The 14,311-nt window shown below is 45.3% G+C and overlaps 1 protein-coding gene across 1 annotated transcript; it reads left to right on the top strand.

The window, feature by feature from the left end:
• The first annotated feature begins 309 nt into the window (after nt 1-309).
• On the top strand, nt 310-8,122 carry Snrpb (small nuclear ribonucleoprotein polypeptides B and B1). The gene is made up of 7 exons (XM_021193004.2): nt 310-484; nt 2,574-2,725; nt 4,284-4,395; nt 6,001-6,153; nt 6,589-6,727; nt 7,026-7,151; nt 7,823-8,122. Exons 1-7 carry the CDS (start codon nt 482-484, stop codon nt 7,831-7,833), a joined length of 696 nt encoding a protein of 231 aa, XP_021048663.1. The 5' UTR covers nt 310-481; the 3' UTR covers nt 7,834-8,122.
• Nucleotides 8,123-14,311: the final 6,189 nt, after the last annotated feature.

Raw genomic sequence — 14,311 nt, 5'->3', positions numbered from 1 at the left:
GGCGGCGTGTAAGCCAAGCCACTCCAGCGGAGACTTAAGCAGGGGAGGTGAATGTCCTATCGAGGAGCTAAGGCTCTGGATGATAATGGTGTACGCCAGCATCTGGTACTAAGAACGCTGTGGGTAGGAGGATCCGAAGCTCAGGCACAGTGAGACCCAGTCTAAAGCAAAAACAAAACGAGGAGGAAAAGGCCAATAAAATCAACAAAGGGGGGAAAACTCCACCAAAACCAAACCAAACCAAACCAAAACCACCATACAATCCATCAGCTGATGCCAAGGCTCCGCCCTCTAATTGCCTTCCAGAGACCGGAACTCCACGGCCGAGACCGGACCGGAAGTAGCTTCACAAGCGGCGGCATTTTGCAGGGTGCACTTCCGTTAGCGGCGGCGGCGGCGGGAACCCAGTGGCTGGCTGCCTGGCGACTAGGCCTCTGTGGCAGCGAATCCGGCGGGAATCTGAGCCATCCGAGCCGCCACCATGGTGAGGAGGCGCGGGCTGGCCGCAGGGCGCTCGGGGGTGCGGAGCGGGGCGGTAGCTGGCGGCGTCCGTGGGCTGGAGCCGAGCCGCCCGTGGCGGAGGAGGTCGGGGTGGAAGCCGCTTCCTCCCAGTGCCAAAGGCCCGGACTTGCCGTGAGGCTGCGCCCGGATGGAGGGGGAAGGCGGACCGGGGGACGGAGGCCGACGCGCGGCCGTCAAATGTCGTCGCCGCCCGGAGCCACGGCGGGTTCGGCCCCGCGGCCTCGGGAGCCTTAAACTTGGGCGTCAGTGCGTGCCCGGGCTTTTGGAGCCCGCGCGGGCCTCGGGCCGACCGGGCAGCGCCGGGCGAGGCGGAGGAGCAGCGGAGGGAGCGGGAGGCTGGGGGAGAGGGTTTGCCCGCAGAGCGCGCGCGACCTTGCGACTTGTACTTTGATGTTGGGCTGCGTCGGGCGCCGGGACTGCACCCTGCAGCAAGTTCTGTCTGCACTTGGGCCAGTTTCTGGCCAGGCCGTCCTAATAGAACTATAACTATAACTATAATATAACTAATATCGCTATGGTAGCTCAGCGTTAGGCCAAAGTAACGGCCGGGGGAGGAGCGAGAACGCTTTCTCCAGGAGGTGGGTGACTCCCAAGTGATTGTTTCGGGGCGCCCGGCTCACCTCCCCCCCCCCCCCGGGAGGAGGGAGGGTTAGCAACCTGGAGAATTGCGAGAGCAAAGCAGTCCATGGCACGAAGTTTCCAGGAGCCTGGTTGCCGAAGGCCCAGCCTTGCTTTATGCTGTTGGTAGTAAAAGAGCGCTGCAAGATTTTTCCCGGGCTTAATGAACTTAAGGTTCTTAAAGGTCAGCCAGGGCAAGTGGCTGTCGCTTGAAATCTCAGTTTGTTGTTTGTCATTTCTGTACTCAGAAGGCAGAGGATCCTGATTGTGAGATTAGTTTTGGCTACAGAGCAAATGTAATAAATACCTTGAATCTCTCCAAAACATTCCTCTAGTTTCGTAGCTGAAGAAACCCGAGGTGGTCAAACAGGAGATGGAGATAGCTTTTTTTTGTTTGTTTGTTTTTTTTTGAGGGTTGACTGAGGCAAGTCTTTATTTCATCTTCAGCCGGAGTAGCATAATTTACCAGTAAAAATGAATGACACTGGGTCCGATTTTGAGGATCAAATGAAATACACCATCCCTTTCAAGGGCCTGGATATACAGGGAGTATCCAATAAAGTATTAGCTGTCACTAGGCAAATGGACCGATGTATGCTGATCCTGAGAACAGTTATTTAAGGTGATTAAGCAGAAAACACAATCTGGGTCTTAAGGTTAGGACGGGGTAATGCTAACAGGAGTGAACAGCAATTGCCTTGCAGTTCCTGGCAGAGATGATACTTGGGTAGTTAGGAGTGGCATAATGCCAGTTAGATTGGGGGGAAGCCCATATGTTTCTAAGAGAGACAGGCACTTCTGTTCACCTTGCAATGTGTATAGGCTCCCCCTTTATTTTTGCAAGGCTACTTTGGAAGCCAGGATAGAAACTGTTGCTGCCTTAATTAAAAATTAAGGGTAACAAGTTATATATCAGTATTAAGTATCCAGACTAATTAACACTAGCCCAGAAAAGTTCACCCTGTTACACAAAGCCCTGGAGGCATGCTAACCAGTGCTTGATTTGAGGACTCCATCCTTGCTTCAGAGTTGATTCACTTTCTTGTAATAAGCTTTTCCTTAAGTGGATTTTTGGTGCCAGTCAAATTCCAGTTCTTAGTTGTTTCGATGGATTTGTGTGTTCATAGCACGGAGTCTGCCATTTAGTATGGATGGAGTTGGTTAATTTGTGGACACTTACCGTCTCCTGAGACAGACACAACACGGGCAGAGTCACTATAGTCTGAGGAAGATGACTTTTTTAAGGTATGGGAGACTAGCAGGTTACCTGGCAGAAGTAGAGGCTGAAGATGGGTGATAGGAAGAGTCTCAGGTAAAGACTGTAGAAGACAGTTGGAAATTGTTGAGAGATTAGTCTGGTGGAAGACTTGGGAGGGCCAGAAGTGAGAGAGTGCAGAAGAGCCAAGCCTCCCTGATGCCTGTTCTCCTCACAGACGGTGGGCAAGAGCAGCAAGATGCTGCAGCACATCGACTACAGGATGAGGTGCATCCTGCAGGACGGCCGGATCTTCATCGGGACCTTCAAAGCCTTTGACAAGCACATGAATTTGATCCTGTGTGACTGTGATGAGTTCAGGAAGATCAAGTAAGGAGAGGGCAGTTGGGCGGGAGAAGGAGCTGAGGAGGAAGTGGATGGGATGGGTGGGCCACATTGGGATGGTGATGCAGCTGGTGTTCTTGCTCACTCTCCTGCTTTTGACTTAAATGGGACCGGTGGCCGCTAAGACAGATCTTCCTTAGTCCAGCAAACCTTGCTCTCTGAGTCTAGCAAAGTGGAAGTTGGTGAGGAGGGCTGCTAGGCTTTTAATTACTCTGATTTTGCATGCCCCTGGGTACTGGGGTAAAGGGCTCTCATGTTCTCCCCACAGGTGTGTGAGGGGGGAGAGCTTGATTTTCTGGCCTCATTACCTATTTGTAAAGCTGTAGCCTACAGGGCTCTCCTAATGCGGCCTGGTCTGAAACTGCTTTAAGAAGCCTCTGACCCTCTTCAGGGTAAGTGCTCTGCTCCCCATGTGGGTTTGGGGCCAGTCATTTTTGTTGACATTTTCTTTAAAAAAAAAAAAAAAGGAGCTATTTTCTGGTTTGCTGCAATTCTGTAAGTTACTAGCTGACTCAGGCCCCTTAAGCGAGGTGATCTATTTCAGTCCTGTTTTATATATCCAGGACATCTTGAGGCTCAGCAAGATGGTGAGCCTTGTCATATGACACTCTTGTTCTATGCAGCATTCATATTATGTACTGATTGAATTCCCTTAAGTTCTTTTTGAGATTGTTTTCTTTTGTGGCCCAAGATCAAGTATAGAATAACAATGCAGAGATGTCTGAGTGCCTGGTAGGTGTTGGAGCGGGACCAGCAGATCAGTGTGGAACTTCCATTTTAAAAACAAAACTTTCTGGTTTAAAAATAAATTTTTTAAATAAAGTTAATGAGAAAAAAACTTGACTACCTATTATTTATTTTCCATATGAAAAGCCACTATAGACTTATTTAACAAGCCAGTGTGAGCTAAAAAAAGGAAAAAATAAAATCAAGTTGTCTTTTTAAAAATCAGGATATTTTGTCTTTATAGCTTCCTGCCCACATCTTGTAGTTAGTTTTCCTAGTTCACCCTCATCCCATTCATCGACTTTGGTGGTTCAGTTGGGGTGGGCTCTGGCGTGAGGTCATCCTTGTGAAAAGTCAACATCTATGTGTGTGGAATCTCTTCCCTTTATTCCATGTGTTTCTCGTATAAGGTGAAGGGTGGATTGTAGGCCTTGAGGTTCAATTGTACACTGTGTGGGTATGAGGCCGGTATCACTCACTTTTGATAAAGAATTGTTCAGCCTGCCTCTTTCTGTGAAGTCTTAGGCTGAAGGGAGGGAACCAGGTAGTAGCTAAGACAACCAGGAAAGGATTTACCATTGGCTGTGGAAGCATCTTTGCCATGGCTGGGGTTTCTTGCTGCTTGTCCCGTTGCCTGGTCTTTGTGTCTTCTTGGCTTGGTAGGAAGCCACTAGCTATCTCCATGTGAGACCACTTAGCCTGGGGTGCTGACCCGTTTTAGAACTATTTGTCAGATTATGCAATACACAGCCAACTTGGCAAACCTAATGTTCCCTACCTTCTAATACTTATTTTTCTTCTAAAAATTCAATTTTAGGCCAAAGAACTCCAAACAAGCAGAAAGGGAAGAGAAGCGAGTCCTTGGCCTGGTATTGCTTCGAGGGGAGAACCTGGTCTCCATGACAGTAGAAGGACCTCCTCCCAAAGATGTAAGTCCTTCCTGAGTACCTGTCGAAGGGAGGGAGGCCCTATGGAGCCAGGCTGTACATCCCTTTACAGATAATAAATGAAGTCATAAAACAGCTACCTTGCCAGTGAGTGGAGAGACAGCTAGAATTTGTGGCTTTAATGCCCAGAGGAATCCTAATCATCAGGAGAGCTGCCTGAGGCCATATTGGTCACCCAGCAGTTCTGTGTATGTATGTACCAACAATTAGTAAAAAGGGGAAAGGGACAACTGTAAGTATAATCTCAAAAAAATTAACAGTCCTTCTGGGTACTTTGGTGCAAGCCTTCAGTCCAGTAGAGGCAAAGGGATCTATGATTTTATGGCTACATAGTATAAGACCCTGTCTCTAAAACAACAATAAAACAGCTCCAAATAATAGAATTTATGAATGCCTTGTTTGGTAGTTACAGAACATTAGCATTTATTATTATTTATTAACTATGCACCAGGGATGTTAGTGTTTTATTTAATCATTATAAGAGGTTTTTAGTTTGCTTTCTGAAAATTATCCTCGGGTTGGGGATTTAGCTCAGTGGTAGAACACTTGCCTAGCAAGTGCAAGACCCTGGGTTTGGTCCTCAGCTCTGAAAAAAAAAGACAAAATAACAAAACAAAAAAGGGGGGGGAAGGAAAGAGAAAGAAAGAAAGAAAGAAAGAAAGAAAGAAAGAAAGAAAGAAAGAAAGAAAGAAAGAAAGAAAGAAAAAATTATCCTCACCTTATGGATGAAATGAACTGAGTTTTTTTTAGCTCTCCTAAGATGTCATATTATAGCTCTCCTAGTAAATGGTAAACCTGAAACTTGATCCCAGATGTTCTTGGTTCAATAAACACCATGTTTATAAATAGAGATCTCTTAAAAAGAACCTGGCCAAATTCTTTTTCTCTTTAAGACATTGCCAACCCAGAGAATATTCTTAGCCTGTATTTATGTGTGTATGCATCTGTTTTAACTTTTGACATGCTTGGTTTAACCCAGGGTGCCATGTATGTTGGGTAAACACTCTGCCACAGAGTTGTAGCTTCAGCTCCCATGTTTATTTTTATCTACACACGGTTTGTATGTAACACATGAAAAATACTGTCCTGCTTTTTAATTTTTATAAATATTTTCAGTTACTCTCTTGCTTTGCTTTACGCCTGCTGATGACTTTCATATAGCCTCTCGAGTGAGTACAGGGTAGTTTATCTCACTCATTTCAGTATTTTAAACTCCACAGTATAGCTTTTCTCATTTGTAAATGTGTATAAGAGGTATTATTTGGCCACTGTCACTTATGTATGTGTCTGTTGCCAGCTCAAGTGCTATGTTTACTAATAGAGTCTTGAGCTTTGACTCCGGTTTTTATTCTCATGGGAATGAATGTAGGTATTGAGTGGCAGGCGTCTCTAGATTTAAGATATATAGTTGTTTAAGGGATGATAGGTTTCTTGGTCTTGCATGGAGGAGGAATGATGTTAGTCTGTATAGTTAGTGCTGTTTAAATGCCTTATAGCTCTGAGAGGTTTAGGCAGTGCTAGTCCAAAGATGTACTTAGAATTCTTGAAGGCACTGAGCAATACAGCATCCTTCTTTCTCTCTTTCAGACTGGCATTGCCCGAGTGCCACTTGCTGGAGCTGCTGGGGGACCAGGCATCGGCAGGGCTGCTGGCAGAGGAATCCCGGCTGGTGTTCCCATGCCCCAGGCTCCTGCAGGGCTTGCTGGGCCAGTCAGAGGTGTTGGAGGACCATCCCAACAGGTGAGGTATTGGAGGAAGATTATCAGTTTCTGGTAGCCGAAAGGATAAGGGCGAATCCATAGCTCGGGGAAGAGTCCGGAACGGAACGACCAGTCTCGTGGGTGGCACGATTATCAGGCTATTACTGTATGAAGAGATGTACAAAAGGTATTCTAGTCAACTGAAATTAGGAGAATGCTCCTGTGACATTTCTCTTTCCGTGTCACCAGTTTTAATTAAAAGAAGTGCTTTTCCCAAGTTGGATTAGGAACCCTTAATATTAATATCAGGCCAAGAGACTGGGCATTGAGCACTCAGGCTTCCTGATATATAAGACGTTTACATGGAAAGTCTAATGGCATGAGCTGTAGCTCTAGGACTTGATGTTCAGTCCAGCTTGGGAGACAAGTAGGAAGGTGCACTGAAGAGTGCTTTAATTCCTCTTTGTTTCCTTAGGTGATGACCCCACAAGGAAGAGGCACTGTTGCAGCTGCTGCAGCTGCAGCCACAGCCAGTATTGCAGGAGCCCCAACTCAGTACCCACCTGGTCGTGGAGGTCCTCCTCCACCTATGGGCCGAGGGGCCCCTCCTCCAGGTGAGTATCATCATCAAAGGACACTAGTACTAATTAGTCACACAGTGCCTTAGCTGGATTCATGATGAGGTAGATCCTTGACTGAAGCTGATGATGTGTCTGTGTAATTAAGCAGGATTACTCTGAGATCCAGCCGGGCTGACTGAACTGGGAACTAGCTGGACATTAGGAACTCTCCTGGCTCAAGGGCCACTTTGCTTGTGAGGCTGAGAAGATGGACTAGGCCTTCTGACTTGGTAGACAGCTTTGTATGTTTTCTTCCATCTTTTAGAAGGTCACCTGAGCTCTTCTCTTCCAGGTATGATGGGCCCACCTCCTGGCATGCGGCCTCCCATGGGTCCCCCAATGGGGCTGCCTCCCGGCCGAGGAACTCCAATGGGCATGCCCCCTCCTGGGATGCGGCCTCCTCCTCCAGGCATGCGAGGTAAGTGCCTAAAACACTGAGTTTGGCTGCTTTTCCTAGAATTTACTCGGGCAGGAACTGGAGGTTTGCATTAGACCACATCCATTTTGGGGCCTCAAATTCAGGGAAGTGAGCTCTTGAGGGGAGGGATAGCTATGTCCTGAAAGTATCGAGGAGAGTTAACTGGTTGGCCTTGCTTTCAGAACAGAGATGTGTTCATGGCTCAAGAACTACTGTGTCTGAGATCACAGTAGAGACTGTCTGATGCCCTTGACTAATTTAAGAGTATCTCTTTTGCTGGGCATGGTAGCCCATGCTTTTCATTCCAACACTCAGGAGGCAGATGGATCTCTGATTTTGAGGTCAGCCAGGTTGTGAGACTCTCGATCCTCCCCCCCCCCAAAAAAAAAAAAAAAGCCCAGAGGGCATCTTGACTACCAGCCCTGTGTTCTTTCCATGAAGTCTTCATAGTAGGTCTTAAGTAGTGGTCAAATTTTAAATTTATGTATGGTCATTTTATTTTATGTCTCTGATTTTGCATTTGTAGTTTTTTTTTTTAGACATAGCTCCAGGAGTGTCTCCAACTAGCTCTGTATGTCTCTGTAGTCACTTGATAGCTACTTAGAGTCAGGAAGTTGGGGGCTTGAGTTATAGATCAGGTACTGACTAAAAACTTGTTTCTCTTGCTTTAGGTCTGCTTTGATCTTCGCACAGCATTGTGTCAGTAGCTCAGAGGCAACGTGGACCCTGTTGCCCAGGGTCAGGTTCCCACAGGCCTGTTTGTGTGTTATGCAGTTCATGGGGTCTCAGTGGATTGCCTGGTTTCCCTTTCAGGGCTCCCTCCCTGGGAAGTGTGCCCTCCAAGGCCCTAGACTCATCTTGGTCCTCCTCAGCTCCTTGCCTGTTTCCTTCCCAAAAGGCTGTATGTACATAGTCCTTTTTTTCTGTGGCCCACGAAACTGGTTTATAATAAACTAAGAGACTGTTATACATACAGTTGATATATTCATTTGTCTTTAGAGTGCCTAATAGTTAGAAAAGGTTACCTTGGAAATTTTAATTCTACTTTTATCCGTTTCCCACTAATATTTTACTGTTTGGACTAAGAAAATTACAAAGGTGAATCAGTATGAAGCTTTTTGCCTATAAACTGTAAAGATCAATTTGATCAAATAAATATCCCTTGGGTATGAAACAAACACTAAAAGTGGAAATGCTCTTGAGGGTTGCGGGTGGCTTCTGTTTAACTTTGTCTCAGGGCCGCACAGCACATACTGTAACCTGACTTGTAATGGGATTGCCAGTTTGTTTGGATGAAGAGTTAGTGAGCAGCATTAAGTCTTGATACTTAGTGCATCGAGACTAGTGGTGAACCGTGGAGGTGTTTGGTTTCTTGGCATGCAGTAGTAGTTCTGAAGTCACATTCGCAGGGTTGAAGTGTCCCATTATCTTTTCGTGATCAAACTGGGACCAGAAGGAAATTCTAAATAATACAAGCCCCTCAGCTAGGGCTGGGGAAAGTGGCTGAACGGTGGGTTATTTACCTAATATTTGCAAAGTTAGATCTGATTCCCCACACTGTCAGGGTGGGGAGTGGCTGCACTGCCAACAACATAAAGCTCCTGCTGTGGCTGTTGGTCCACCAGGTGCTGCAAGTTGTAGTTAGGGCAGTGGGGAAGCAGATGTGTAGCTAGGAGAGTAAAATAACTGCAGGTGATAGGATTGTGTGTCCAGGAAGTTGCAAGTCCATAAGGCAGCCAGTGAGTGAGCAAATTGAGCAGAGTTGTAGGGTAGAAATGGATATGAGTTTATACCAGTGTCAGTCTGAAAAGGAAACTAATAGTTGGGATAGTGAATTGAGTTCTCTAGAACAGAGCTTACAAAATGAATTATAAAAGGGGTTTATTAGATTGGCTTATAGTCTGTAGTCCAACAGCGGCTGTCTAGCCATAGAAAAATCCAAGAATCCAGTAGTTTAGTCCACAAGGCTGGATACCTGTTTTCAGTATTCACCACAATCCCAAGGAAGTGGTTCTCCTGCCAGCAAGAGTAGGAAGGCAAAGGGCAAGTTTCTGTTTTCCATGTGCTTATATAGGTTTTTAGCAGAAGGCCCAGATTAAAGATGGGTCTTTCCACCCTAAAAGATCTGAATTAGAAGTGGGTCTTCCCAGTTTAAGTGATTTTAAGAAAAACATGCCTCAGGTGCACCCAGATGCTTGGGTTTTTAGTTAATTGTAAATTTAGTCAAGTTGACAACTAAGGTTAGTGAACACAGATATCAACCAGAAGAATAGGCATCAAAGAGGTCTAAGGTTTCTGAAAATGAAAAATTGTGAAAGGAAATGAGGAAAGATGGGTTGGAACATGATTATTATGCTAGTTGTACCACTTAAGTGAATTTGATTCTCTTAAGTCTAGTGGAATAGTTAAAAGAAACATTCTAATTGTGTGTACCACGGGGAGCCTTGAACAGCCAAAATCTTCAAAGTAAGATGTTTAAGGTGTAGGTAGCTGTCAAAGCCGCGATAGAGTACAATGATTGCATCTAGGCATGGACTGTGAGTAAGAGAGGGGAATTGAAAGAAGCCCTGGACTAGGGAGGTAAGCTTGATGGTAATTAAAACAAGCATCTCAAACAAGTAATGCTGAGACAGGAATGACCACAGACCTCTACTGCACTCCATTCTCCTCACTCAACAATCTAGAAAAGGTAAAAAGATAGATTATAAGGAATATAAACCATTATTCACTACATTATTTATGATGGTGGGTTTTTAGGTTTGACACTGAAAGCATAAGCAACAACAACAACAAAAGATGCCAAAGGATGAAGGGAAAAATATTTGCAAATCCAGTGACTTGAAGGAAAATGGAGTTCTAGCATCCAGTGCTTGCCACTTCTCTGGGTGTTGGTTCCTTTTTTGTTTTTATATAATCAAAAATATTTTTTTTTATATTAAGATAATTTATGTGTGAGTATCTTGGCTGTTGTATGTTCCTAAGTGTACTCTCCCTGCCCAGTTTCTCCAGAGGCCAGACAAGGTACCAAATCCCTTGTGAGTCACTGTTGATGTTAGGAATGGAACCTAACTCCTTTGCAGGAGCAGCCAGTACTGTTAGCACTGCACCATCTCTAGCCTAGCCTTTAATTATTTAAAATTAAATTTAGTGTGTATATGTGAAAGTGTGAACCGTGGTGTGCACATGGAGGTCAGAGACAACTTGTGGGGGTTGTTTCATTCCTTGGTCTCAGAGATCAGGGGGTTATCAGGCAAGCGCTTTTACCTGTTGAATCATCTTAACCGCCCAGAAAGAGCTTCTTTTTGTTACAGTCTTGGAGATTGAACCTTAGGAGGAAATTGCTGAATCCGGGCGCACCTACCAGTATGTCTCAGGAACTAGTTGCTTATGGGAAGAACCCGCTTTGAGAAGAACAAAATGAAAGGGAAATTTTACACTGAATATCATTTGGGGCCTTTTAAATATGTACATCTCCTAGTTTTGAGAATCAGATGCATTTAAAATGATGAACTTGGAAAGGTCCAGATCCACTAGGAGGCAGCATCGCATCGCTCTGTGAGGAAGACTTGGACTGCGTGTGTGGGCCTGGATGCCAGGACTTGGGGTTTGTGTCTGTCTCCATTTCTCTCTTTGTCTTCCCCCCTCCCCCTTTACTTACATTTTTTTCTCTTGCTTTAAGAGTCAGATATGTAGCTTTAGACTTAGCTATGGAGTTGGTTACTCTTGTGTGTGTTATATCTTTGTTTCTGTTTAATAAACTAATGTTTAGCTGGGCATCAAAGGAAAAACACGCCCATTGCCAGACCTTATTAAGGCCTGTAAACGTTGCTTTACTTACAGAGTGGGTCGGACTAACAGACTAAGACTCAGTTTTAGGTGGGGGATTTTTTTAGTAAAGTTGAGCATACACATACTCTATGATTTAGCATTTTCATACTAAAAATATATGTCCGATAGAAAAATGTTGACATAGTTTCAAAAAGACAGATATGAGAATATATGTAAACCTGTATTCACAAATTGGACACTACCTAAATACATATCAACATTAAATTAGGCAACTTGTATATTTGTACAATGGAGCATCTTACACCGTGGGTCTGCAGCAACACATGGCAGTTTGAATCTTCCCTACAAATTGTCAAGTAACAAATGTCAAAGTCCAAACTCAAAACATGTGGACAATGTATAAGAACTAACTTCTATAATGGAGGAGCCTGACTGGATATCTTGACACAGCACTTGCAGGGGGCTGGTGATGTTTGTTCTTGATCTGAGTCCTGGTTCTCCTTGGGGGTGGGAGGAGAGAGAGGGAAAGGGAGAGGGAGAGAGAATGAGAATATATATGTGGGGTGGGAGTGGGTATGTGTGTGTGTTGGTCTGTAACTGGAATTCAGTTAGCTGTAACTTGTTTTGGTTGGTTGGTTTCAGGCTGACCTCAAACTCATCTTCCTGTTTCAGCATCCTGAGTGCTGCATATTTCTGACATGAATACATTCCTGTGTGTACATAAGCCCTCTAGGGATTGAAGAGCAAGTCAGCCAAGAGATCCTGGGGGCAATCTAAGGAGTGCCATGGGAAGTGTGTTGCTGGCCAGGTGACAGTGGCTGGTATTTGTCTGCTCTGGCTATGTGCTTCTAATGTAAAGCAATGCATTTATCCATGTATATTTATTGAGCACCTACTGTGTGTGCTAGACACCACTCTTTTCTAGTCAATTCTGCTGGGTGCACAAGAGTGAATAGAACAGAACAAGCTCCTGAACCGGAGGAGCCTGCATTTTTGTGGAAGGTGAATGGATATGCAAATGAGCGATGCTGGGTCATGTTAATCACTGGAGGAGATGGACTGTCTGCGATACCGGTCTGCTTTAGACTGGAAACAAGATGAACAGATGCGAGGGGACAGGTATGGGGGAACTGAGAGAGCTTTCACTCAGTTCAGAGGCGCTGGCCTTGCTGTATAGAACAGCTGGAAGGTTTCCTGTCAGCTCCAACCAAATCCACTCACCCCTTTTTTTCTCAAGGCAGTTGTTTAGGTTTGTCAGTAGAGGGTGCTGGAGAGACATTGTAGGAAGAGACTTTGTCTCTTTGCAGCCTGGTTGATTTCTCTAGCACCAAAACTTGGCAGGAAAGGGGGCTTTTGTGATACACAGCGGGCACTGGCACTAGGCCGCTTCCTCTGGCACACTTGGGTGGTGGTGTCACGGGGTCTGAGGGAGGAGATTCCTCAGCAGTGCTCTCCTCTGGCGGGCGTGTATCAAGTTCTGACAATGAGATGCCCCAGTGGCTTCTATACTGAGCCACAGCCTCCCTGTCCAGCTAGGCCTGGCTCTCAGGCTTGGTGGTGGTAGATAGGGGACTATGCCCTTTCTTGGACACTGTCTCAGCCATAGCCACAGTAGCTGCTCTAGAAATCTTCATTTTCGCTCTACCCTGGTGCTGTTTCTTACTAACAAATCACTCCATAGCCCGTTCCCCGAGGACACATGGCTGATGCAGCCACCCAGCTTCACAGGAGTAAGATGATAACCACGCTGAAGGCAGAGGAGCCAGGGAGCCAAGAGTGGCACTTGCTTTCACTGGCAGTGGGATGGGGAGGGGGGCTGAGAGACACAGGAAGGTCCATTGACGAGGTCACTGCAGAATTCCTAGCAAGATGATGGCATGGGTCCCAGTGGAGGTGGTGATGATGGGAGCAGGGTCTGCGTGCCTGTGAAGGTAAATGCTTAGTATTTACGGTTGGAATTATTGAGGTGAAGAAAAATTGGGGACAGCATAAACGCAAGGCTTTTCACCTTAGCAGATGGAAGAACGGAGTTTCCGTTTGTATTTAGATGGGACAAGGACAAATCTGAGATTCAGTTTTGGATAGATATTGGGTCTTCATCTTAAAATAAATTGACCTAGGAGTTTTGGAATTTTTTTTTGTTGCACTATTGTATAAAAACTGTGTTTGGTAAAAATGACACTTTGGATTTCAAATTTTGACCTGCTCCTAGTCTAGTGTGTGATCCTGTCTGAAGTGTTGACAGCAGCTCTCAGCCTCCATCAGCTGCACAGTCACCAGGGCAAATAACCACGGGGCAGCGCACTGTGCTGCATGTCTGTGCTTTGGAGGTTAGGGCATTAAATGTCTTTAACTTCTGAAACAAATTGAAGCAACGTTGGAGTTTACTAATGAATAGTTCTAAACAGATTTAAAAATGAGTCTACACAGGTCAAGAGCATCATCTGGTGATATTTTTGCAGGGAATTGCTTGGGTTGTAACTGCAAAACAACTTCAGGGGCATTGACCTACATTCCACATACTAGACTGGGGAGCATTTATTTAAGGGTTCCTGTTTGACTTTAGTAAAAACAATGAAAATGAAGGGTGGCTTAGGCTAGAGCTAAGGTCTCCTGTGCAGACTGTGCATCGGCTGTGAGAACAGGATACAGCACATGGCATATTCCGAGCTGGTAAGATAGAACTAGAGAAGCCCATGTCACAGTTAGCCTAAGGTTTCCATACTAGCTGGGACAACTAGATAGACCAGTCAGCAATCTCCAAGAGCTGGAAGATGAAAGCCAAAGAAATGCTCATTTATACTGGGGATAAAGGTAACTTCATCCAGCTCTACTGCTGGGATGCATTCTTAGCCCAGAGATCTCGATAAGGCTGTGAGGCTGTGAGCAGCCTTGAGTCTCTTGGTATACCAGTTGGCTATTCCTCCTTCAGTAATGTGAGGTCTTGAAAGTAAGAAGGAAGGATGATGTCAGCTTGGAAACAGCCTGAGCTTTTAATGCATTCTTGAGACCTAGCAAAGGATGTGGGATTTACTGGCTCTTTTCAATTTTATGCTTGCCTATATAAGTTGTCATCTCGGGCATTTTTGTCAGAGCAACAGAAAACCGATTGGCAGCAATCAATAGACAAGTCTTAGTGGCTCAAGATTTTAGATTTAGCACACAGAGACCAGTTATTATGAATGTTGATCTGTCAAAACTATAGGACTCAACCATAGCGTTACACACATTCTTCAAAAACACACACGGCGCCTTTAATCCCAGCACTCGGGAGGCAGAGGCAGGCGGATTTCTGAGTTCGAGACCAGCCTGGTCTACAGAGTGAGTTCCAGGACAGCCAGGGCTATACAGAGAAACCCTGTCTCAAAAAA

Source organism: Mus pahari, chromosome 3 (assembly GCF_900095145.1).
Source record: "Mus pahari chromosome 3, PAHARI_EIJ_v1.1, whole genome shotgun sequence".
Taxonomy (NCBI): Eukaryota; Metazoa; Chordata; class Mammalia; order Rodentia; family Muridae; genus Mus; species Mus pahari.
Note: the sequence above shows the minus strand (reverse complement) of the source record. Positions and strands in the feature narration are given on the sequence as shown.